The sequence below is a fragment of the Schistocerca piceifrons genome, chromosome 3, assembly GCF_021461385.2.
Source record: "Schistocerca piceifrons isolate TAMUIC-IGC-003096 chromosome 3, iqSchPice1.1, whole genome shotgun sequence".
Taxonomy (NCBI): domain Eukaryota; kingdom Metazoa; phylum Arthropoda; class Insecta; order Orthoptera; family Acrididae; genus Schistocerca; species Schistocerca piceifrons.
This window is the reverse complement of record NC_060140.1, coordinates 125322243-125345801: the sequence shown is the minus strand read 5'-3', so window position 1 is coordinate 125345801 and position 23559 is coordinate 125322243. Positions and strand designations below refer to the sequence as shown.

The 23559-nt window shown below is 39.3% G+C and overlaps 1 protein-coding gene across 1 annotated transcript in view; it reads left to right on the top strand.

Annotated features, from left to right (window-relative positions):
- LOC124789914 overlaps window positions 1-23559 on the top strand; it is a 202235-nt gene that overhangs the window by 176549 nt on the left and 2127 nt on the right. Inside the window, exon 5 of the mRNA XM_047257432.1 lies at window positions 1005-1333. Coding sequence (XP_047113388.1) covers window positions 1005-1333 — 329 coding nt within the window. The remainder of the gene's footprint in view (window positions 1-1004; window positions 1334-23559) is intronic.

The following is a 23559-nucleotide window of genomic DNA, read 5'->3' as shown; positions in this document are numbered from 1 at the left end:
AAAGGTTAAGTTAAATAACAACAGTAAACATCAAATGATCACTGTCATTTCTGCTCACCTATGTGGCTCTGAGTTCAGAATTGTTTCCTGGGTGATTGTTATCCCAAAAGAGAAATTAATTTTAACTGAACTTTAAATTATACTCAACAGAAGTGCTTTGATTCCTGTAAGATTATGCACATTTCAGAATTTGCATGTGTGAGACTATGTTTGTCTGTGTGAATGAACATTAAATAATGAAATACCTAACATTTCTGATCTACAAGTATACTTAGTCATTTTATAGTTTGAAAACACCCACAGTCAGACATGTAGTAATTACAGATGTAGATGAAAGATCATTAATAAAATCATATACTCATGTTTCGTGGGAATAGTAGACATATCAACAGGAGTGCTTACAGAAAGTATCAATAGCAAAGTTTTAGAAATGTTTCAGTGGAAGAGAGGGGTTCTCTAAAAGAGGTCAAAAAGACTCCCTTTTGTCCTATGTCTTCATGAAAGATAATGTTAAGTACACAATGGGGTGGATGAAGTACATATTCTGCAGGATGCTGGAACAGATGAAGTCACATAATACATATGATTTTTTTTTTTCACATTATTGAACATTAGCATCTTCAGACAAAATTCTTTCCTCCTGAATTCCAAACTGTAGTCCATCATAAAAAATCATTTTGTTAAACTTATTGACCTTTTTCATTTATATATGCTTAAAGCATTGTTATGTGAAGTGTTTCTGTGATGCCTGGCATAAGGGCTAGTGTATTAATGGATGGACTGATGGATTGATTGATGAACAGATGTATACATGAGGTCAGAATTAATCATTGATAACAATTCATTATGAAGTACTTAATTGTGTCATACTGGCTTTCTGCAGATTTTTTTTTTTTTTTTTTTTAAAAAAAAAGCTTTCTAAACTGGAAAAGCACATGTATAAAATTTTACAAATTCCTAATAAGCATAAAGTTTTCTGAAGAATTATGTTTGATATTTTCTAGAAATACCACGCACATCACCTCAGAAAGAGGGATCCATGGCTACGCCTGTAACTGAAGGTGGTCTGCAGACGGAGGAGATAATAGGAGGTCCTCCAGATGATGATATGCATACACCTCCATACATACAAGTGCGAGGTGTAGAAGTAGGAATAGTTCTGCTTGTACTTGTTGTCTGGGCTGGAGCAATTGCACTCTTCTTCAATCGATGGGGGAAGATTCGAATGCTTCTACCATATCAGCCTGACTACAAGGAGCAGCTTAAAGTTCCTGGTCCTCCTGTGGGTAGTGGTTGCTCACAAGGTCATGGTACAAGCCAGGCTTGTCCGCAGGTGAGTTCCATTCTCATTATCACCCACTATCTTCTGGCGCCAGCACTGTATTGAAGTCACAGTCTACAAACAGTCCAATAAGTATAAGAGAAAAGAGAATATTTCCATTACCACCTTCATTGCTGATTCTCCCCTTTGTATACTTTGTGTTTTTTTCCAGTTATCTAATGCAAAATAAGGAATTTTAGTCTCTTATAAAAAGTATATTTACAGAAAATACTCATCAGTGATCTGTTTGTTCAGAAAACGACCTACCAAGATTCCTTTTCACTTCCTGTATCTTTTGCATCTTCTTAAATAGAATGATAGTGGCACATTGTCGATCAATAGTAGACCTATATCTGAATACTTCATCATTTCATTAAAAAAAGATTTTTTAACTCAAGTTATAAGGAGGTCAGTCTAAACAATAAAGAAACATTTAACTCAAAGAACAAACTGTCAATGCAGAAGATTCCCGTATTGTGGTGTCTTTTTTCTGTTACCCCACCAATATCTAAACTGGAAAGAAACATAGAATTTAAATCTAACTGTTCTCAGATGCTGTTATTTCAATAAGCATGTGCTAAGTTAGTAAAATGTCTGTTCACAACTTGAGATTCACATAATGATCAGTGTGTCTGATTCTGTTTGTAATTGACCCCAAAATGAACATTTCACATCATAGTTTACTTTTTTTGGCTATAGCTTCTTGTCCCTTAACACAATTATATTTTCTTGTTTCCTGGACCTAAAGGCTTTCCATTATTCTAGTCATTTTATCATATTTGTCACCTTCCATAACTTTCTAAAAGAAATCTTTACTTATTCCCTTCTTTCTAACTTGTGAAAATTTAACTTTTCTTCCCTCATTGGACATTTAATGACACATGACAGAGCTTGGAGTAAAAGAGCTTGGAGTAAAAGAGCTTGGAGTGAAAGAAAGAAAGATTTGTATAGCATTGTTGGATGGCAGACCCTGAGGGGCCTAATCAGAAAGAGTTTTCTTCTTCCACTCATGATGTCCCCTTTCTGCACAGGTCAGTGTATGAGAATTGAGTCTTGGAAGTGTGTCTGTTAAGTGCAAGTAACTGTAATGGATGTGTGTTGTGTGGTGTCATGTTTGTGTTGTATGGGAGAGGGTGAAATCATATCTGACACACAGCCTACTCATCTTGAATAACATCAAGGGAATTGTCAGCTAAACAACCACATCCTGTGGGAGGATCACCATCAATAGTATCATCTGTCCCCATTCCATGGGATATGGCAGAGAGAGATTTGGAAGTTACTTTAGGACACTGGAACAAAGTCTAGCGGTCAGGAACTTTACACCACCATCTCTCCTAACCTTGTCGGCCAAGTACTTGTAGAGAAAATTTCCTCCACAATCAAAATTCCAAATGGCAACCCCCAAGTACAGCACTACCACACAGGCTTGCATTAGCAGTCTTGGCTACAGAGCTGAGTTAAGCCCAGGATGAATGCTATACATACACTCTAAAACAACTCTTGGCAAAGTGGCTGACAGGAGTAGCTGCATCGATAGAAATCAGTTGCTGTTGATCAATATTGACTGCTTTCCAGTTACTACCATTTTAGCTAATAGGCAACATTTCATTTAATGCAGTTCACATATCAATAACAGATGATTTAAAACCCAACATCATACAACATTTCAAAAATCTTTAACTGTACAGTCACATAGACATAGACTGAACGAACACAGTAGTGTCTGTTGGGAAAAGCTGCAGAGAACATAAAGCAGTCAATACTGATCAAGGTCACTCTACTTCCGTGAATTCAGCTACTTCCTTCAGCTATCAAGAGTCTTCTTAGAGTGAGTCTATTGTACAAAACACTAAATCAGTAGCATATTCCTGTTGGGGTGGAAGCACTGAGCATTAGATATGCACATAAATAAGAACATGAACTTAGTGAATAGCTTGTTATATAATTCCTTACAATTTTTTTAGATGCAGTCATAGTAATATGCTAGAACTGTGTAGTAAATGTCAAACATGTTTTTCATGGACAGAATGTCATTATTCCTTAAAAAATGTGTGTTTTTCTCTTCAGAGCCCCGATATGCATACTGTCCTGGCAGTGTTGTTGTCAGTATTGCTCTCTCTCTCTCTCTCTCTTGTGTGTGTGTGTGTGTGTGTGTGTGTGTGTGTGTGTGTGTGTGTGTGTGTTTTTGTTTGTTTTGTAAAGTCAAATGCAAGTGTGTAAGCTCAGTTACTATCTTCAGGTCCTTGTTTGCGTTGCTGTCCACTTCTCAACAGATGATGCAATGTATGCAATGTTACTAGTAATTCATTAACGAGAAAACACTTACCTTCATTTGTTTGCTTTTGCAGAACTGTTGTTATTAACATCTGCTGTATCAGATATGGCTCATAGTTTTGTTCTTTATCAGTTGACTCCTGGTGTCAATTTCTATCTCTGATCATATTTTTTCTGAGTTCAAGAGCATAATTCCTGCTTTTCACACAGTCACTTCTGTATTTGTGCACACAATATATGTCTGCTGTTAAGAACAGAGTTTGATATCATTATGTAAATGAAATATGCATTTTAACACTGCTCTGCACATGACTGCATCTCATATTCATCTCTGACAATCAATACATATGAATTTGTTGTGTCTAAGTAATCCTTTACAACACAACAGTTATAGAAACTCCAGTAGCATCTGAGAAAGAATCAGATGATTTTTATTGTTTCATGTTTTCTCTCCACACTGTTCATGTGTGAATTCTTCGTCTTATTCTTCTAATTTTAATTCATTGGTGTTTTTTATATTCATACATTACATCTTAATTTACAGCAAAAATGGAGAAGTCAGACAATATAATAGAATAATAGCTGAAAAATGACTGAAGATCACACCAAGAGATTTATCATCATGATTTTCTCTGTGTATGATATTTTTTTATCTCTGTTTCATTTTTTCATCTCTATTTCGGTATCAGTCTCCTACTGTTGTCAGCTCACTTCTAGTGTTTTGTAGACTGTAGTATTGAAAGCAGTTTCATTTCATTAAATCTGGCTATCAGTTCATATTAGACTTTCATACAGTCTAGCTTTGTTATGATTTTCCTGCTTCCATTAGATGATATAGACATAACTCCCAAAGGAATCATATGTCCTCAATAACATTTCTATATCTGAGACACTTTTAAAAACAGAAAAAGATTTCTGCTCAGCCGCATAGCATATCTTAAACCAAGTTTCCTCATGCTCTGGAACTGTAAGTCCTACAGAGAAGAAAACAAAATGCAATCACTTCAATGTGCAGCTAACCCTCCTAATAATGCATTTTTCCACTGAAGGTTCCCTGTAAGCCTAGCGGATGTGACTAAGTCTGGAAATTTCACATTGATACTCTTCAGTTTCCTGGCTAAGACTCATGGGCACAGTGACATGTTCAGACAGAGGAACTTTAATTATTGATGAAAAGTGTATACTTGACAAGAATTAACTAATATCTGCCCCCCCCCCCCCCTCCTCCCCCACCCAGAAAAAAGCTGACATCATTGTGCAAATCATATGGATTGATAATAACTCTGTTTATAAGGTTCTGTCACAAAAAAGTAATTTTTTAAGTCAGAGAAGCCAACCAGGCAACATGATAACAAGCACTATGTGGAGTTTGTTCTACGTACATCACTACATTGAAGCATGGTAGCAGTCTTATACATACCAGATTGTTCAGTTGATAGGTTAATTCCTGTAATTTTTGTAAACAGCAGCAGGTCTTAGGACAGACAACAGAATCCATCACAAAAAATCATTTCAGCAAATGTTATGATACTGCTAATCCTTTGATGTGGTAAAGACAGCCATTCCTGATCCTTCCAGAAGTGTTTTGTAGGAGAGTCGGTATTTAATATGGAATTTTTCATGTGTGTGTGTGTGTGTGTGTGTGTGTGTGTGTGTGTGTGTGTGTGTGTTTTATTGTGTGTGTGTGTATGTGTAAAGGGAAACCAGGTCTGAGAGATTGATTGAGGGCATAAAGAACAGTCACCACCTCAGCAGAAAAGTCTACAGTACAGCAACCTGTATTAGTTTCAGTTTCACATACTTTTACCGATTCCATGTGAAATGTTGGCACTAGCTGATTTACCTACACATAAAAGGAAAATGTACCTCCCTACTATATAGAAGTGCCACAACACCCAGTCTACTTTACTTCTATACTTTTCCAGTTTAATTACATATACAGCATAATGCCATTTGGTGAATGATTATTGTTTAATTCTATGAACTTACACAAACTGCTACCTGTTCAGTACATAACTGCCCCCCATATTCATGATAAGATGTTTCTTTAGGTATAATAAAAATATCTAAGTTTTGGAAATAATTCTCTTTTTTGGTTATGTGCAGAAAGTCAAAATGAATTTCTTAATGAACAGTAACATTGAACATCTCCATTTTTACAAATATTGTAAAGACTCTTTGTGGACTTTTATTAGCCCATTAAAGGTGCAGGTGCTGGTACCAGAAGACTGTGGTGTTGTGCATAAGTGGGCTTAATCCTCTAAATGCATTTTTAATAGCCAACACCTGGGAAGCTGAACTGTTAAACTGAATTTGTTGTGTACCATGAAATGAAATTAATTATTGGATATGATCTTAATGGTACATATCATGTCACATCTTAAGAGAATTATAATTATGTATGAAAACATTGTTCTTTCTAATTCTTATTAGGCTGATAATTAAAGACATAATTTTGTACTCAATATGGAAGAGGATTGATTTTAAGATACTTGTTGCCCATGACTGAACAATAGGGTAAATCGTTAGAAAATTTCTCTGTAAATAAATTTTATACTGTACATTTTTACATAAAGAGACTCAAGATTAGCTGAAAAAGGATTTTAATTAGGGCACAGTTTTGATTTTGCCTAAGGCAATACAAGAAGCATCAGTTTTTATCTGAAATAAGTAGAACTGATACCTTGTCACTTGAAAGTATCCACCCAGTACTTTCAATAATAAAAAAGGTGGTTTATGCAGGCTCTTTATATCTACATCTATTTCCATATTTTGCAGAACATTGTGAAGTGCTTGGCGGAGGGTACATCCCATTTTCCCAGTTATTAGAGCTTTTTTTTCCATTCCATTCATGTATCGAGCATGATCAGAATGATAGCTTAAATGCCCCTGTGCACACTGTAATTAACAAAATCTTGTCTTCATGATATTTATGGGAGTGACTCATGAGGGTTGTGATGTATTCCTAGATTCATCACTTAAAGTTGGTTCTAGAAACTTTCTAAGTAATTTTTGTGGGATAGTTAGTGATTGTCCTCAAGCATCTGCCAGTACAGTCCTTTCAGCACCTTCATGACACTGGCCCATGGGTCGTACAAACCTGTGACCATTCATGTTGTGTTCTCTGTATCTGTTGAATATCCCCTTAGCCCTATTTGATATGAGCCTCGCACACTTGAGCAATATTCTAGGATGGATGGCACAAGTGTTTCATATGCATCATCCTTTGTAGACTGGTTCCATTTCATATACCTACAAATCATTAAACCTAGTTGACCAATTCCAACTGTTGGTATTGATATTACAGTCATAGGATACTTTATTTTTGCATTTTGTGTAGTGTGCAATTTTCCTTTATGAACATTTAAAGCAAGTTGCCAGTCTTTGTACAGCTTCGAAATCTTATCAAGACCTGACTGAATAGTTGTGTAGCTTCCTTCAGACAGTAGTTCATTGTAGATAACTGCATCATCTGTGAAAAGTATGAGGTTACTCTTAATATTGTTCACAAAGCCATTAATGTACAACATCAATAGCAAGGATCAGAACTACTTACCTAGGGCACTTCAGAAGCTGTTTCTCCACCTTTTGATAGCAATCCATTGTAGATAAAATGCTACATCCTCCTTACCAAAAAAGGCTTCACCAATCATAGATTTCACTTGATGTACCATACAGTCATATTTTCAATAATAAGCATAGATGTGGTACTCAATCAAATACTTTTCAGAAATGGAAAAAGACTGCATCTACTTGAGTGCCTTGATATAAAATTCTCAGTGTGTCACATGAGTAAAGTGGGAGCTGGGTTTCACATAATTATGTTTTTGGAACCCATGCTGTTTGGAGGTCGTTCTGTTCCAGCTACCTCATTCAGTTTGAGTTCATAATATGTTCTAAGATCCCATAACAAATGGATGTTAAAAATATTAGATGCTGACTTTGTGGATATTTTCTGCTATCCTTCTTGTAGGTTGCTGTGACCAGTGCTTTCTTCCAATTACTGTGCACAATTTTTTGTTCTGAGGATCTTCAATAGATTATAGTTAAAAGAGTGGCTCATTCAGCTGCAAATTCGATATAGAATCTGACAGGGATTCCATCGGACCCTGGAGATTTGTTCAGTTTTTACAATTTCAGCTGTTTCTTAATGCCATTGACACTAATATCAATTTCACTCATCTTTTCAGTGGTATGAGAACTAAATCAGATCAATACTCCTGGGTTTTCCTTTGTAAAGGAATTTTTGAAAATGAAGTTAAGCATTTCTGCTTTTTCTTTGCCTTCTTCAGTTTCAATTCCTGCCTGATCCACGAGCGAGTGGATACTTATTTTGGTGCCTGTAACCACCTTTAGATATGACCAGAATTTCTTATGGTTGTGTGAAAGATCTTTCAACAATATTCTTCTACAGTAATCACTGAAGGCTTTCCACATTGTTCTCTTGACAGTGTCTCACTATCAACAGTCCTATCCTTTGTTTTACATTTATTATGCAGTAGTCACTGTTTCTTTAGGAGTTTCTTTCAGTTTCTGTATACCATGCAGGGTCCATCCCATCACAACCTGTTCTGCTGGGTATCTATCCAGTGCATGGTCAACAATATTAGGAAAGGGAGAGATCACTACTCATCAGAAAAATGACACTTTGAGTTGCAGACAAGCATAATGAAGAGCCTGTTACACATTAAGCTTTTAGCCAATGCCTTCTTCAAAAAATAAAACACACACACACACACACACACATTCACACAAGTAAGCACACCTCGCACACACATGTCCATCATCTCTGGCAGCTTAGACTGGAACGCAGCTGTCACATTGAGTCGCAGTCTGGAGAAGGGCAGGGAAGGGGGAGGGATATCAGGGTATGGGGAGTGGAGTGGAGGGGGAGGAGGGGAGAAGAGTACTGTCTGATGATGCATGCAGGGACTAGATTGAGACGTAAGACTGCCAGATGCAGTGTTGTGAGGCTGAGAGAACTGAGAGGTGGGGGGAGGGGGGGGGGCACCAGTAAAGGAGAGGAACAGCGAAGGGAAAAGACTGGTGGTTGAAATTACAGAGAGTAACACTCAATGAGGGTGAGGGGACATGAATAGGGAGCAGGTGATAGCACACAGAGAGCGGGAACTGTTGCACCGAGAGTGTGGGGACATTACTTGACCGTACATTGAGGCCGGAATAATTTTGGAAATGGAGAATGTGTTGTGTAGCTATTTCCCACCTTCACAGTTCAGAAAAGCTTGTGGTGCAGGAGAGGATCCAAATCACCCAGGTTGCAAAGTAGCTGTTGAAATCAAACATGTTATGTTTAGCTCCTTGTTGTGCCACAGGGTGGTATACCAAGCTCTTAGCCAGAGTTTGACAGTGGCCATTCATCCTGGTGGACAGCTGATTGGTAGTCAAACCAATATAAAAATCTTTGCAGTGATTGCAGCAGAACTGGTATATGACATGGCTACTTTCACAGGTGGCCCAGCCTCTGCTGGGGTATGATAAGCCTGTAAGAAGACTGGAATAGGAGGTGCTGGGTGGGTGGATTGGGAGGTCTTGCACCTGAATCTTTCACAAGAGTATGATCCCTGTGGCAAGGACTTGTGACTGGAAATGGCATAGGGAAGGACTAGGATGTTGTAAAGGCTGAGTGGGTGACAGAACATCACTTTAGAAAGGGTAGAAAGAATCGTGACTAGGATGTCCCTCATTTCAGGACATGATGGTGGGTAACTAAAACCCTGGAAAAGGATGTGGTTCTGTTGTTCCAGTCCAGTGTAGTGTTGGGTGACAAAGTGGGTGGTGGGAGGATTGGAGGTATGAGGGAAAGGGCTCAGGAGATCTGTTTGTGGACTACGTCTGGGGTATATTACCTGTCTGTGAAGGTATTGGTGAGATCTTATGCATATTAGGCAATGGAGTTTTTGTCACAGAAGACTGACTGGGTGGTCAGGCTGTATGGGAGGGATTTTTTGGTGTGGAAGGAATGATAGCTGTCGAAAAACAGGTACTGTTGGTGGTTGGTGGGTTTAATGTGGACAGAGGTGTGGATAAGCCATTAGAGGACAGGAGGTCAACATCCAGGAAGGTGGAACACTGTGTTGGGGAGGACCAGGTGAAGTGAATGGAAGAGAAGGTCTTGAGGTTGTCAGGGAATGAAGGTACGTTGTCTTGTCCCTGACTTCAAATCTTGAAGATATCATGAACGAACCTCAACCAGGCAAGGGGTTTGGGGTTTTGGGAGACTAAGAAAGTTTCGTCTAGGTGACCAATGAACAGGTTAGCATAGGAGGGTGTCATTCATGTGCCCGTGGCTGTGCCACAGAATTGTTTGTATACCTTCCCTACAGAAGAGAAGTAGTTGTAGTTTAGGATAAAGTTAGTAAGATGTATGAGGAATAGGGATCCAGCTGGTAGAGGGGAGAGGATGGTGGAGAGTTGATGGAGGAAGTGGTTGGTATTTTTGACATGGGAGGATAGATTATGGGCAATTAGTTGTAGGTGTTGGTCAGTGAGGGCTGAAATTCCTTCAGTGGGGGCACAATTACCAGCCACAATGGGGCCTCCAGGAGTGTTGGGTTTGTAGATTTTGGGGAGCATATAGAAGGTGGGTGTGTGGTGTGTGGTAGGGGTGAGGAGGGAGATGGATTCAGGGGAGAGGTTCTGTGAAGGGTCTAAGGCTTTAAGCAGGGACTGGAGGTCATATTGGACTCCTCGGATTAGATCAATCTGGCAGAGTCTATAGATGAAGGAGTCACATAATTGACAGAGGCCTTCCACCATGTAGTCACTGTGATTCATAACAAAGTTGAATGTCTCTGGCAGTTACCTGACTCCCCCAACTATAAACTCTGCCAGAGTGCTCCCATCACTGCCTAAAGCCTTAGACCCTTGCTGGAACCTCTCCCCTGAATCCATTCCGCTCTTCATCCCCGTGACACTCCGTGCATTCACCTTCTACATGCTCCCCAAAATCCACAAACCCAACACGTAATAAACTGAAACACCTGCAGTCATTCTTTTTACATTATTTTATTATATGGCAACCAGTGTCAGTGACTCAATACGCTGTCTTCAGGTCTCAGCTGGTGCTGAGAGGTTGAACACCAATCATATACATGATCCCATCAGTGGCCAACACCTACGAACTGGCTTCTGTCGAATACTGTAACAGCAAAATCATGTCTGCAACCATCAACTACCAATGATCAGAGTTCACAGACTCAGCGTCAGTTAAGACCCAGAAGATCAAAGACCACAACTGGTTGCCATACAATAAAATAACATCAAAACAAAGGATGCAGGTGTTTTGTTTTATTACATAAGTGAACAAAGTCCCAAAAACCATTAGTCACAAGGATTAACATACAAAAATGAACCCAACAGTCATGAAAGAAAAATTGTAGCTGGTTATTGTGTCCCCGTGAAAGAATTTTGGCCCTCTTTGATCAACGCATCCAACCAATTGCCGAAATCTGCCCTTCCATGTCAAGGATACCAACCACTTCCTTCGCTGACCCTCCACCATTTCCACTGTTTACCTCCTGGATTACTGTTGACTGAAATTCCCTATACACTAACATCCCTCATGTCCATGGACTTGCAACTACTGAACACTACCTTTCAAAGCATCCTTCACACTCTAAACCCACTATCTCAGCCCTCATACATGTTACTAGCTTTATCCTAAAACACAACTACTTCTCCTTTGAAGGTAAGCTGTACAAACATATTTGGCGCCTAACCATGGGCACCCATATGGCACACTCCAATACCAACCTATTTGTGGCTATCTAGAGGAAACATTCACAGCTTCCCAAAATTCCAAAACCCTGGTCTGGTACAGGTTTATTGATGATATCATTATGATCTGGACTCAGGGTCGAGACATCGTACCTTAATTCCTTGAAAATCATAACACCTCTACTCCAATTCACTTCACCTGGTCCTTCTCAACATAGCTTGCCACCTTCCTGAATGTTGACCTCCTCCTCTCTGATGGCTCATCCACACCTCTGTCCACATTAAATCCACCAACCACCAACAGTAGCTGCTTTTCAACAGCTGCCATCCCTTCCGCACCAAAAAATCCCTCACATTCAGTCTTAAATCCCAGGGACGGAGTATCGGCAGTGACAAGAACTCCCTTGCCCAGTATGCTCAAGGTCTCACCAAGGCCTTCAAAGACAGATACTATCCCCCAGATGTAGTCCGCAAACAGATCTCCCATGACACTTCCCCATACACATCCGATTCTCCGAACGCCCCTAAGAACCAGCTGCAAAGGAGCAGTCCCTTAACCATCCAATATCACCCTGGACTAGAAGAAATGAATCACATCCTTCACCATGGCTTTGATTACCTATCATCAGGCACTAAAATTAGCAGTGTCCTATCCAAATTTCTTCACCACCCATCCTAAAGTGATGTTCCATCAAACAGCCAGCATCCTAGTCCATACCTATGCCACTTTCAATCCCAACCCCTTGGCACAGGGATCACATCTCTGTGGAAGATACAGATGCAAGACCTGCCCAATCCACTCTCCCACCACTTCCTATTCCAGTCCAGTTCACAAGCTTATCCTACCCCATCAGAGGCTAGGCCACCCGTGAATGTGGATATGTCATACACCAGATCTGCTGCAATCTTTTCACAGCTTTTTATGTTGATATGACTATCAACCAGCTGTCCACCAAGATAAATGGCCACTGCCAAACTGTGTCCCTGAGCATGGTAGACCACCCTTTGGCACAACATGCACCTGAACATGATATGTTTGACTTCAAAGGCTTCTTTGCAATCCAGTCCATTTGGATCCTTCCCTCCATCACCAGCTCTACTGAACTGCACAAACAGGAGTTAGGCCTACAACATGTTCTCTGCTCCCAAAACTATCCCAGTTCAAGCTACAGTAAATCTACTATCCCCACACCCTTCACACTAACATTTTCCACCCCCTCTGTCCCATCACCACCTCCCTATTCACATCCCCTCACCGTCACTGTGTGCTGCCCTCTGCTATCACACCTGGCCATGTTTGCTTTTCCCTGCTCCTCTCCTCTTCTAATTCTTCCCCCTCCCCAGCTCCCTGCTCCTCAGTCTCCTGACCCTGTACCTGTCAGTTTTGTCATGACTCCATCTAGTCCCTCCATGCTCTGCCAGATAGTGCTTTTTTCTCCCCCCCCCCCCCCCCCTCTCCTTTTGTACCCTGCTGTCCCAGCCTCTTCCCTGCCCCACTCCAGATTATCTTACAGCCTGACAATTCAATTCTGGTCCAAGTTGCCAGAGATTGCAGTCATGTGTACATGAGGCGTGCTTGCTTGTGTGAATGTGTTGTGACTTTTCTATTCTGAGGAAGGCTTTGGCCAAAAGCTAAATGTGTCACAGTCCTTTTGTTATGCCTGCCTACAATTCAGTGTGTCCTCTTCATGATGAGTGGCAGTCTATCCTTTTCCTAATATTGTTAACATTCCAACCTAGAGTGTCCAGTGTGTGTCCAACTATTCTTCTAAACTTGAGCCTCTACATGCTCCTGACCTGAGCTAAAAGTTTCAAGTTCCTCATTGAGCTATGACCCTACTACTTCTTCATCTTACTTACTGAACATCTAATTTTTTTCTACTTATTTTAGTTTAGTCTAGTCTTCTCCACACTGCCCTCAATAAAGTAGCACTAGCAGTGGTATGTTTGTAGTTAAGGCTATATTTATGACTGATTGCAGCTATGCTGTTTTTATGTAGTCTCTCTGTACTTCTAGGTTATTACTCAGTCTCATTAAGAATATTAATAGATTTATGACGCACAACAATGAAAGCAGTTTCCTCTTTGATTGATGTGCATGTAGAAAGAAGAATCTGGACACATTAGTATAGCATGTATCTTTATAACTCTCGTATTATGATTTATTGCCCCTTTTAGAATATTGTTGAATTTGCATGATCTTTGCTCATAATCAGTTGAGATGATACGTAATTGCAGGGTTATATTACAGTATATTAGCCTTATTTCAGTGTGCAAGTTTCCCAGTTGCCTGAGGCAGATTGTGATGTGAACATTTCTTTTAACTATATTCAGATCAACGTAATTGTGATTGTGAGGTGCAAGAGTGCAGTGATGTACCCTCAGCTAAGTTTCAGAACTGACCAGCAGTCACTGTCAGGGAAATGGTCAGTAACTGCTTTATATGTGATTTCTAGGAACTCTGCTCAGTGGTCATACTCACACCAAAATGGACGATAACATATAAAATGCCAAAATAATGAATTCATTCTTTCAAAATTGATTAACTACAGTCTGCCATAATACAGTTACTCCTTTCAATCATCACAAAAATGGCAGATATAGAGATAGATGATCATGGACTAGAAAATCAACTACACTTATTCAGCAAAGGACAGGTCTTGAATGGATACTTGTATGAGTATATATGTTGATAAGTCAAAACATTATAACCACCTGCTTAATAGTGTTGGTCCCAATTTGAATTAGAAAATCAACTGCAGTTAGTCAACAGAGGATAGGAGTTGAATGGATACTTTTATGAGTATGTACATCAATATGTCAAAACACTATAACTACTTAACTTAATAGTGTGCTGTTCGAGTTTTGGAACATTGATTCAATGCATCCTTGGCAGATTACTAGCATACATGGCACTTCATGTCTATGCAAGGATTGCCCAACAACCATAAACTGTGTGCCAGTATAAAACTTCCTGACAGATTAAAACTGTGTACCGGACTGAGACTTGAACTTCTACCTCCCAAACTTCACAGAAGCTCTCCTGCAAGGAGAAAGGCAAAGGTCCCGAGTTCAAGTCTCAGTCTGACATTCAGTTTTAATCTACCAGGAAGTTTCATATCAGCACACACTCTGCTGCAGAGTGAAAATCTCATTCTGGAAACATCCCCCAGGCTGTGGCTAAGCCATGTCTCCGCAATATCCTTTTCTTCCAGGAGTGCTAGTTCTGCAAGGTTTGCAGGAGAGCTTCTGTGAAGTTTGGAAGGTAAGAGATGAGATAGTGTCAGAAGTAAAGCTGTGAGGATGGGGCGTGAGTCATGCTTGAATAGCTCAGACAGTAGAGCACTTGGCCATGAAAGGCAAAGGTCCCGAGTTTGAGTCTTGGTGCGGCACACAGTTTTAAGCCACCAGGAAGTTTCATATCAGCACACACTCCAATGCAGAGTGAAAAATCTCAATCTATGTGCCAGAATTTTGTAGACACAGGGCTAGAACCTGATAGCATCCCACATATATTATCTTGGGTTCAGATTAGATGAATTTGGTAGCAAAGACATCAACATACAGGGTGGTTCTAATTACACTTTCACTACCTGAGAGGACCCCCGTGAAAAACAAGTGGTCGTAGGACAATGTAATTTTGTGGAAACTTTCATAAGGACATGCAGATTGAAGGAATCACAATTTAAGTTCCACACGAGAGGGTAAAATTTATTAATTGTGTGCCACATTTACACTCCCAAGTTACACAAATTGCTCAATGTGATGACCATCTGCATCCACGACAGCCTGGAACCACACTAGAGATACCATTTCACAATCGTTCGCAGCACTTTTCGAATGGCAAACTATGGAAAATTTTGCTGTTATGACACAGCTTGCACACTGCTTGAAGATCACACAATGTATCCAGTCCAGCATACTCAGCCATGACAATGGTAACTTCTTCAACAATTTTTGATGCAATTAGCTGTCAGCCTCTCTCTCAGGAGCAATTGCAAAATCACCAGTTGATTCAAACTGCAAAACATGTTTTTTAACTTGGTGCAGAAAGATGACATCTTTAGATTCCTTTATGCATCAATACAATGCAACCCTACATTCTCATACCAGAACTGGTGCATAATGGGAAATCATGTCACTAACACTACTAACAACACAAACTGTGCAGTTCACAGTCTGAATATCAGTTGTATGAAGTTGGGTATCCATATAGTAAATAGTTTTCCATCTACACTAACTAAAGTAACAAAAGTACAATTAGAACCACTCTATATGTTTACTGTCCTGCACCCAAAAACAGCTGTAGCATTATTCTGGCCCTCTGACGTGGGCAGTTATCCTACTGTGATATGCCATCATTGTTGTGGAAGACATCAAATGTGAAGGAATGCAAGTGGTCCAGGCCTACAACTGTCTCAGGGTGCCTTTGACCACTACCACAGGTACCACGGAAGCCTAGATGAAAATCTCTCATAGCATAATACTGCACCCACCACATGTGGCACAGTGCATGTTTTGAGCTGCCATTAGTCCGGATGATGGTATATCAAGAAGCAACCAGGACCTAGAGTAACAAGAATAATGATTTACATGGCCAGATGACACATTCTCACTGATTTATGGTTCAGTCTGAATAACGTAGTTGGGTCAACACTGGAATATTCAAGTGCTATCTGCTGCAGAGTCCCTTGTTCAGCAATGTGTGCTAAATGGTGTGCCCCAAAACACTAGTGCCTGTACCAGCATTGTACTTAGAATAGACTAAAGTATCTACATATACATCTACATCTATACTCTGCCAACCACTGTGAAACCAAGCAAAGTGGTGGAGTGGTTAGCAGGCTGGACTCACGTCCAGGAGAATGATGGTTCATACCTGCATCTGGCCATCCTGATTTAGGTTTTCTGTGATTTCCCTAGGTCACTTCAGGCAAATGCCGGGATGGTTCCTTTGAAAGGGCACAACCGACTTCCTTCCCCATCTTTTCCTAATCTCATGGGACCAATGACCTCACAGTTTGGTCCCCTCCCCCAAATCAACTAACCAACCAACCAATCACTGTGAAGTGCATGGCAGAGGATTTTTGGTCATCAGATCTGCAAACATATTGCAGCCTATACTACTTTACACAGCAGGCAAGTCTCCAATCTCCATGTTTCATGCAATGAAGCATGGAAATCCAACATTTTGTCACCTACTTATTGTTTCAGAGTCATTCAACCACCTTCCATATGGTTAAGGACAGTAACTCTGAAGAGTCAACCAACTTCGCCATTTTTGAGATGCTCAGTCACAGACATTGGGCCATAACAATCTACCCTTTGTCAAAAATCACTTATGACAAGTGAGATGTGAAGTCAAGTAAGAAGTACTCACCCATTTTTACATAAATTGAAGGTTGCATCAGTGCTATTACAGACACTATAAAAAACAAATGGAAGTCATGAGTTTTGTAGTGAGCGCTTTCTTTATTACGTGTTTCAGTTTATACATCATTAGATTAATCTGAAAAAAAATCCATAAAGAACCACAAATGATACATAGTGCATAACAGTAGTTACTGACCTCTGAAAAGAAACAGGAAATATATCAAAGTGAAATGTGAAAACATACCTAGGTTTGGGTCAACAAGTTGTACATGGGTATGTAGTCATCAATCTTATCTGTAAGACAATGCAAAACTGAACCATTACAGTACTTGCACGATTCAGGAAGACAACTATGCCACCAGTGGTAGTAATGGTGAGCATTAATATTTGAGACTTAAATATGACCATTATAATCCCATGAAAATGGCAAAGAAGCAATCCAGAGGACTTGTATAATTACAAAGCAAATATACATCATATCAAGTACTGTAAAATAATGACCGTATTAGACACTAATTTTATCTCAAGTTGTAGGGGAGGGGAGCCAGTAAGGGAGGGCCAGGTAAAGGCAGAAGGGATCAATCCATGTGTCAGTGCAAATAAAATAAATGTCTTATAACAAAACACTTATGATTAAAATAAATTGATTAATGTATCATTCATTTTATGACATTGCTACTGTATGCCATATAATAACTCATTTCATTCTAATGTTGTCATTTTCCACAATTGACCAATGTTGCCTATGAAGCCTATGTGGTATTATTTTTATGTAATTATTGAAATCAATGGTCTTTATGCCATGGGGTTACTTCCTGTACATGAAATCATGGTCATGTTTCTGAAATTGAACTTACATATGTTACCACCTTTAGGTTTTATTTTATTTCTGTCATTTGTTAACTTCCTTCAATGTTTTTTAAGTTTAGGTTACTTGGCTAACAGTGGATTGAAAAAGAAAAAAATATTTATTTTGCATGATGTATACAGGCAGTTAATGTAGGTGTGTTGTTTTAATACATCTGCTTTAATCATAAGTGTTTTGTAATAAAAGGTTTATTTACCATGCTGACCCATAGATTGGTCCCTTCTGCCTTTACCTGGTTCTCCCCTAATGGCTCCCATCCCTTACAACATGAAATTTGATTTTGTGTGTAATAGAGTTGTTATGTTATGGTGTTTAATATGATGTATTTTTCTTTTTTAATTATACACAAACTACAGGTCGTATCTTCATTGTTTACATGGGATTATAATAATTGTATTTAAGTCTTAAACATTAACGCTCACCAGTAGTGCCACCTGGTGACCTAGTTATCTTCCTGAATGTCACAACTGCCGTAATGATCCAGCTGTGCATTGTCTTATGGATAAGATAAATGACTTCATACCTATGAATGATGCATTCGCCCAAAGCTCTGTATGTTTTCACATTGAACATTGGTGTATTTCCTGTTTGTTTTTAGTGGTCAGTAACTACTGTTAAGTACTATGAGGGTAGTTTGAAAAGTTCTCAGAATCACCATGAGAGGTCAGCGCTAGTGCAACGAGTTGTTCACATGATAGTCATTGGACTGTTGCCTGTAAACATGTGCCATGTCAGTGCTCTTTGAAGAGAGCTGTGGCAGTGACATGGTTCTGTTGTTGTTTCTGCATAATGATTTGTGAAGATGGAAAAAATTGAGATTCAAGCAGTGATTTAGTACTTCATAAAGAAAGGTATGAAAGCAAAGGACATTGATGCCAATTTGCAGAATACATTGGGGGACTCTGCTCCTTCATATTCAACTGTTGCCAAGTGGACAAATGAATTTAAATTTGTTCAGGAGAGCTTAGATGACGATTCACACAGTGGTCGGCCAAGATGTGTCACTACTCCAGAAATCATTGCAAAAGTGCATGAAATGGTCATGGAGGATCGCCATTTGAAAGTGCACTAAATTGCTCACGCTTGCCAGATGTCATCTGAAAGGATATATCACACTTTAACTGAAGAATTAGAAATGAAAAAATTATCTACAATATGGGTGCTGCGACTCTTGAGCGTGTGTTGTCGCCATGGCAAAATTACACAAACTAAGGTACAATTGTTGCCACGTCTTTTTCCAAAACTGAAAATTTTTCATGGTGGACGAAGATTCTCTTCAAATGAAGAATTGATAGCCAGAGTCGACAACTATTATGCAGGCCTGGAGGAAACTCATTTTCAAGATGGAATCAAGGTAGTGGAACATCATTGGACCAAGTGCATTAATCTACAAGGAGACTAGATTCAAAAATAAAAAAAAGTTTCAGTGATGTAAGTACTTTTTCTATTCCATTCTTAAAACTTGTCAAACCACCCTCATATATATTATTTGTGGTTCTTGACAGATTTTTTCAGATTAATCTGATGACATACATCAGAACATATAATGTGAGGAACTAGTGACTACACAGCCTGTGACTGCCACATTTTTATTGCATCATAATAGCACTGATACGACTTCCAAAAGTCACTTATGTCAGTATGTTTCCTCTGTTCCAGCCCATGTCACAGCTAGAATAATTCCAAACTGGTCTTTGTTTAACTGGTATACTTTATTTACCATGTCATGTAACCGCAGTGCCTGTAGACAGAGATTATAATATTTCAATTCATAAGTGTCTATTCCAAAGCAATGGAAAATGGCACAAATCTTTCCTGTTTTCCTAACAGGGGGCATTCAATCTTGTGGTGGGCATTGGGCATATTGTTTTGACTCATCAGGGTAGGGAAGTCACTTCGCAAAAAAAGTTAGCAGATTACAGAGAGACTTGCAACAGGCTGATGCTTGATGCAGGCACTGCAAGTTGTCTTTCATTGCAAAAAAGATTAAATTTACTGCACTTAGTTATTTTTGGAAACATCCATACATAACATATATGTATGCTTGGTGGCATTATGACATTACAGTGATGATGCATAACAGTATCCGAGCCCTTGCAGGAATGAAGTTAGGCTGCGAGCAAGTGGATCAATGGATAGGGGTGCTACACTGTAGTGTGCAGCATATGGAGATTTGTATTGGGTGGAGAACCTGCTTGGATAGTCAAGGCAGTTAAGGTGACTGCTTGCATAAAGCAGGAAATGTCAGTTCAACTCCTGGTCTGGCACAAATTTTCGTCTGGTGCTGTTGGGTTAACTCAACACACCACTGCATTTTGTCACGATCCATTATTGTTTGATCATATCATCTGTGATCAATCACTAGAAACATTCAAACTATAATATTTCAAGAAATATTTGTATGGCAGAACTTAAGGTAAAAAAGATTGTTTATGAATACTTGCTTGGCTGATTTTTAAATACTCCTAATTAGTCTGGAACCTTGGACAGGATTAGTAAAGGAGATAGTCAAGGTCCAAGAAGGAGCCATATGACTCACCATGGGTTTGTTTCATCGGAGTGTTATGGAGATGAATGTCAAATGGCAGTGGCAGAAGCTATAAAAGAAGTTTCGGGTGCCACGCAGTGGCTTAATAATAACATTTTGAAAGCACATAATCCAAGAAAAGTCAAACAGAATATTAAGTCCTCCAACACACATCTCAGGAAACGAGCATGACAGTGTAATCAGAGAAAATGATTTCATACAGAGACGCAGTGACAGTTGTTCTATCTGCCCATTATTTGTAGGTTAAACAGTAGGAGAGAAAAATCATGGTGGTACAGTTCCCTCAGTCACATATTGTAGGGATGAGTGTAGTTGGACATGAGAAAGGCCACCAAACAATAATGCATATTCCAGTGCCATAGTTAAACCATGCTTAAGAGAAACTACATTCCTCAGTTGAGTACAATAGCAATCTTGTTAATCATGCTCTCTTACCCCTCCAAATATCAGTTCCTCTCAGCAGTATAGATTGAAACCATTTTGAAGCACATTTTATGATCCGACAATCCCCCTGGCCTGAGCCTCGATTAATCTCTGTCCCCTTTACAGTTCCTTCATCATTACCTTCAATTTTTGTTGATGTTCTATCCTGTCTCCTTATTTGCTGTGTAATTCCCAATTTAATGGCTATTGAAACATGGTAATGGAAAGTTGTGACAGAATGTAAATAATTACAAGTAAAGCTAACTACTCACCAAACAAAAAATGGTTACCTCTGATCCTAAATTACTTAACTGCTATTACATCTTTCATCATTTTTGGCCTCTGAGATAAGACTATTGCAGAAACTTATGGAATGCACACAGAGTCCAGCCCTCAACTCATTCTGACCATTTAAGCAAGCTGAACATATCTTCCTGAAGAACATACCTAACTCAAATGAAACAGTCATCAATTGTTAATACGAGAAGTAAGAGGAACACTGATCATTGGAGACAATATGAGATTCTCTCACTGCACCTGTGGTGGAGGCACTTACCACTGCCAATCTTTGACTTGTATAGTTGCTACATTGATAACATAGATTAGTGTTTGTTTGATGGATGAATATAGAATGAAACTAAGAGGGGGAGGGAGCCCCATGTGAGAAAAGGTTCTCTGTCACTCTACTAACAAAAAGGAGGCCATCAAGCTCAGCTTTCCCCGCCAACACATGTATCATCACTTGAGGTATTACATGTCCCCCCTTGCTGATACAATGAGATCAACGCAGAACATTGATAATAGATTAGTGGTCCGAAACCTTATGCTACAACCCCTCCAGTCACTGATAGCTTTGGAAGGGGCCATTTTCTGTGATCAGTAGGATTTGAGACAGCCACCTCTTGAGTTCATTGCCAGTGCGTTAACATTTTAGTGATTTTACCTGTTGAGGTGGTGCATAATCCAGTACCATTTTAATTACTTAAGTGACTATGACATTACATTTACATTTGCATTACCGTGGTTTAAATCCCTGACCAACAATACCGATATAGATTTCCTACGGTTCACTTAAATAGCTTTGGACAGATGTCAGGATGGTTCCTTTGAGAATGACAGAACCAGTTTCCTTTCTCATATGCTTCATGTTTAATTTCATGCTCTGTCTCTAATAATCTCATTGTTGACAGAACATCAAGCACTAATCTTTCCTTCTTTCATAGTGACAATATTATTAGAAGGACAGATCGCTACTCACCATACAGTGAAGATGTTGAGTCGCAGACAGGCACAACAAAAAGACTGCTAAACAAGTAAGTTTTCACCCAGAAAGCCTTCTTCTGAATTAGACAACACACACACACATGCATTCACGCAAACACAACTTATACAGACATGATCACTGTCTCTGGCTGCTGAGGCCACACTCAGACAAGTGACAGTGGTCAAGTGTGCTGCATTTGCATGGATATGTGAGTGTATGTCATCTAATTCAGAAGCAAGCCTTTTGGCCAAAAGCTTACATGCTTCGCAGTCTTTTTGTTGTGCCTAGCTGTGACCCAGCAGCTCCACTATATGGTGATAGCAATCTTTCCTTTTCATAATATTGTCATTATTCCGTACTGAATTTTCCATTGTTTTCTTTCTTAAAAATAATACGAAAAGAATAAATTGCTACTCATCACATAGAGGAGTGTTGACTGACAGACAGGTGCACTGAAAAAGACTACTATATATTATTCATCTATCTGACTTAATCTTTCAACAGACATGGATAAAATAAAACTCATATATATAAATACATGCACAACTCCTGCACACTTGGCCACTGTTGTCTCCAAGTGCTAAAGCCTGACTGCCCTCAGAGAATATAGTAGCCAAGTGTATTTGAGTTGTGCATACATGAATTAGGGTCAATTTTGTTTTGTCTAAATTTGACAAAGGATTAAGTCTGATGACTGAATAATATCTAGCAGTCTTTCCCAGTGTGCCTGTCTGCCACTCAATACTTCATCTATGTTGTGAGTAACAGTCTACCCTCTTCATTTTCAATTGTTTGATTTTCCTTTTTTAATAGTTAAATATAGACAAGAAAAACTAAAATGTGTGAATAATAATTTTTGTACTGCAATGAAAAGCTTATGGGATGGATGTGTAAAAAAAAGAAGGGCACTGAAAGGGGAAAAAGAAGTGGGAGACATTGACATGCAGGATCAGAAAACAATAACATCTCTGACTGCATGTTCTTGGTTTTCCAGCCAGTGGAAGATTCCACTTTGTGCACAAAATGCAGTTGTCTGCTTGGCTACAAACGGGGAGGCAAATCATCATTCAGACAAACTGTAAAAACTTAATAAATTACAACATCCCCCTCTTCTCCTGTTGGGACATTTTATGAACAATGTTAACAGGTCTTCAACATCTTCTGGAGCATAATGGGTCATGTGCTAGCTTATACAATGTGAAAGTAATCTGTAACATTTCATATCGAGGTGTCCCACAAGCATTAATTGACCTGGGAAATCAATAAGTCTACACCCCATATGGTCTAGGCATAGTGCAGGCTGGTTACATGTCTCTGCCTCAGAAGCACACCACATAAATAGTTGAAGCACTTGGAACAAAATGTGCGTGACTCACAGACGTAGAACACACAACTTTTCAGCCCTCTTCATTGGGGGGAGGGGGGTGGGGGGGGGGATGATGGGGGAGGGTAATTTGAAGGGCGGGCAGCCAGTAATAGGAATAAAGTAATGGTAAACCCAGAATGAATAGAGATAATAGCTCTGAAAAAGACACAGAATCCTTTAAACCTATTTTCTCATTGGTAACTGCAATTTATGTTCTTTACATGAGAAATTGTGTTACGGATTATCATAATTATGCATTAATTTCCATTAGAAACCATAAACTATATTCTAAGTCACAATATCTATATAAACAGTGAACTGAATTTTTAAAACATAATTTGGTGCCACTAACTATGTATACAATAACTTTTGTCTGAAATAA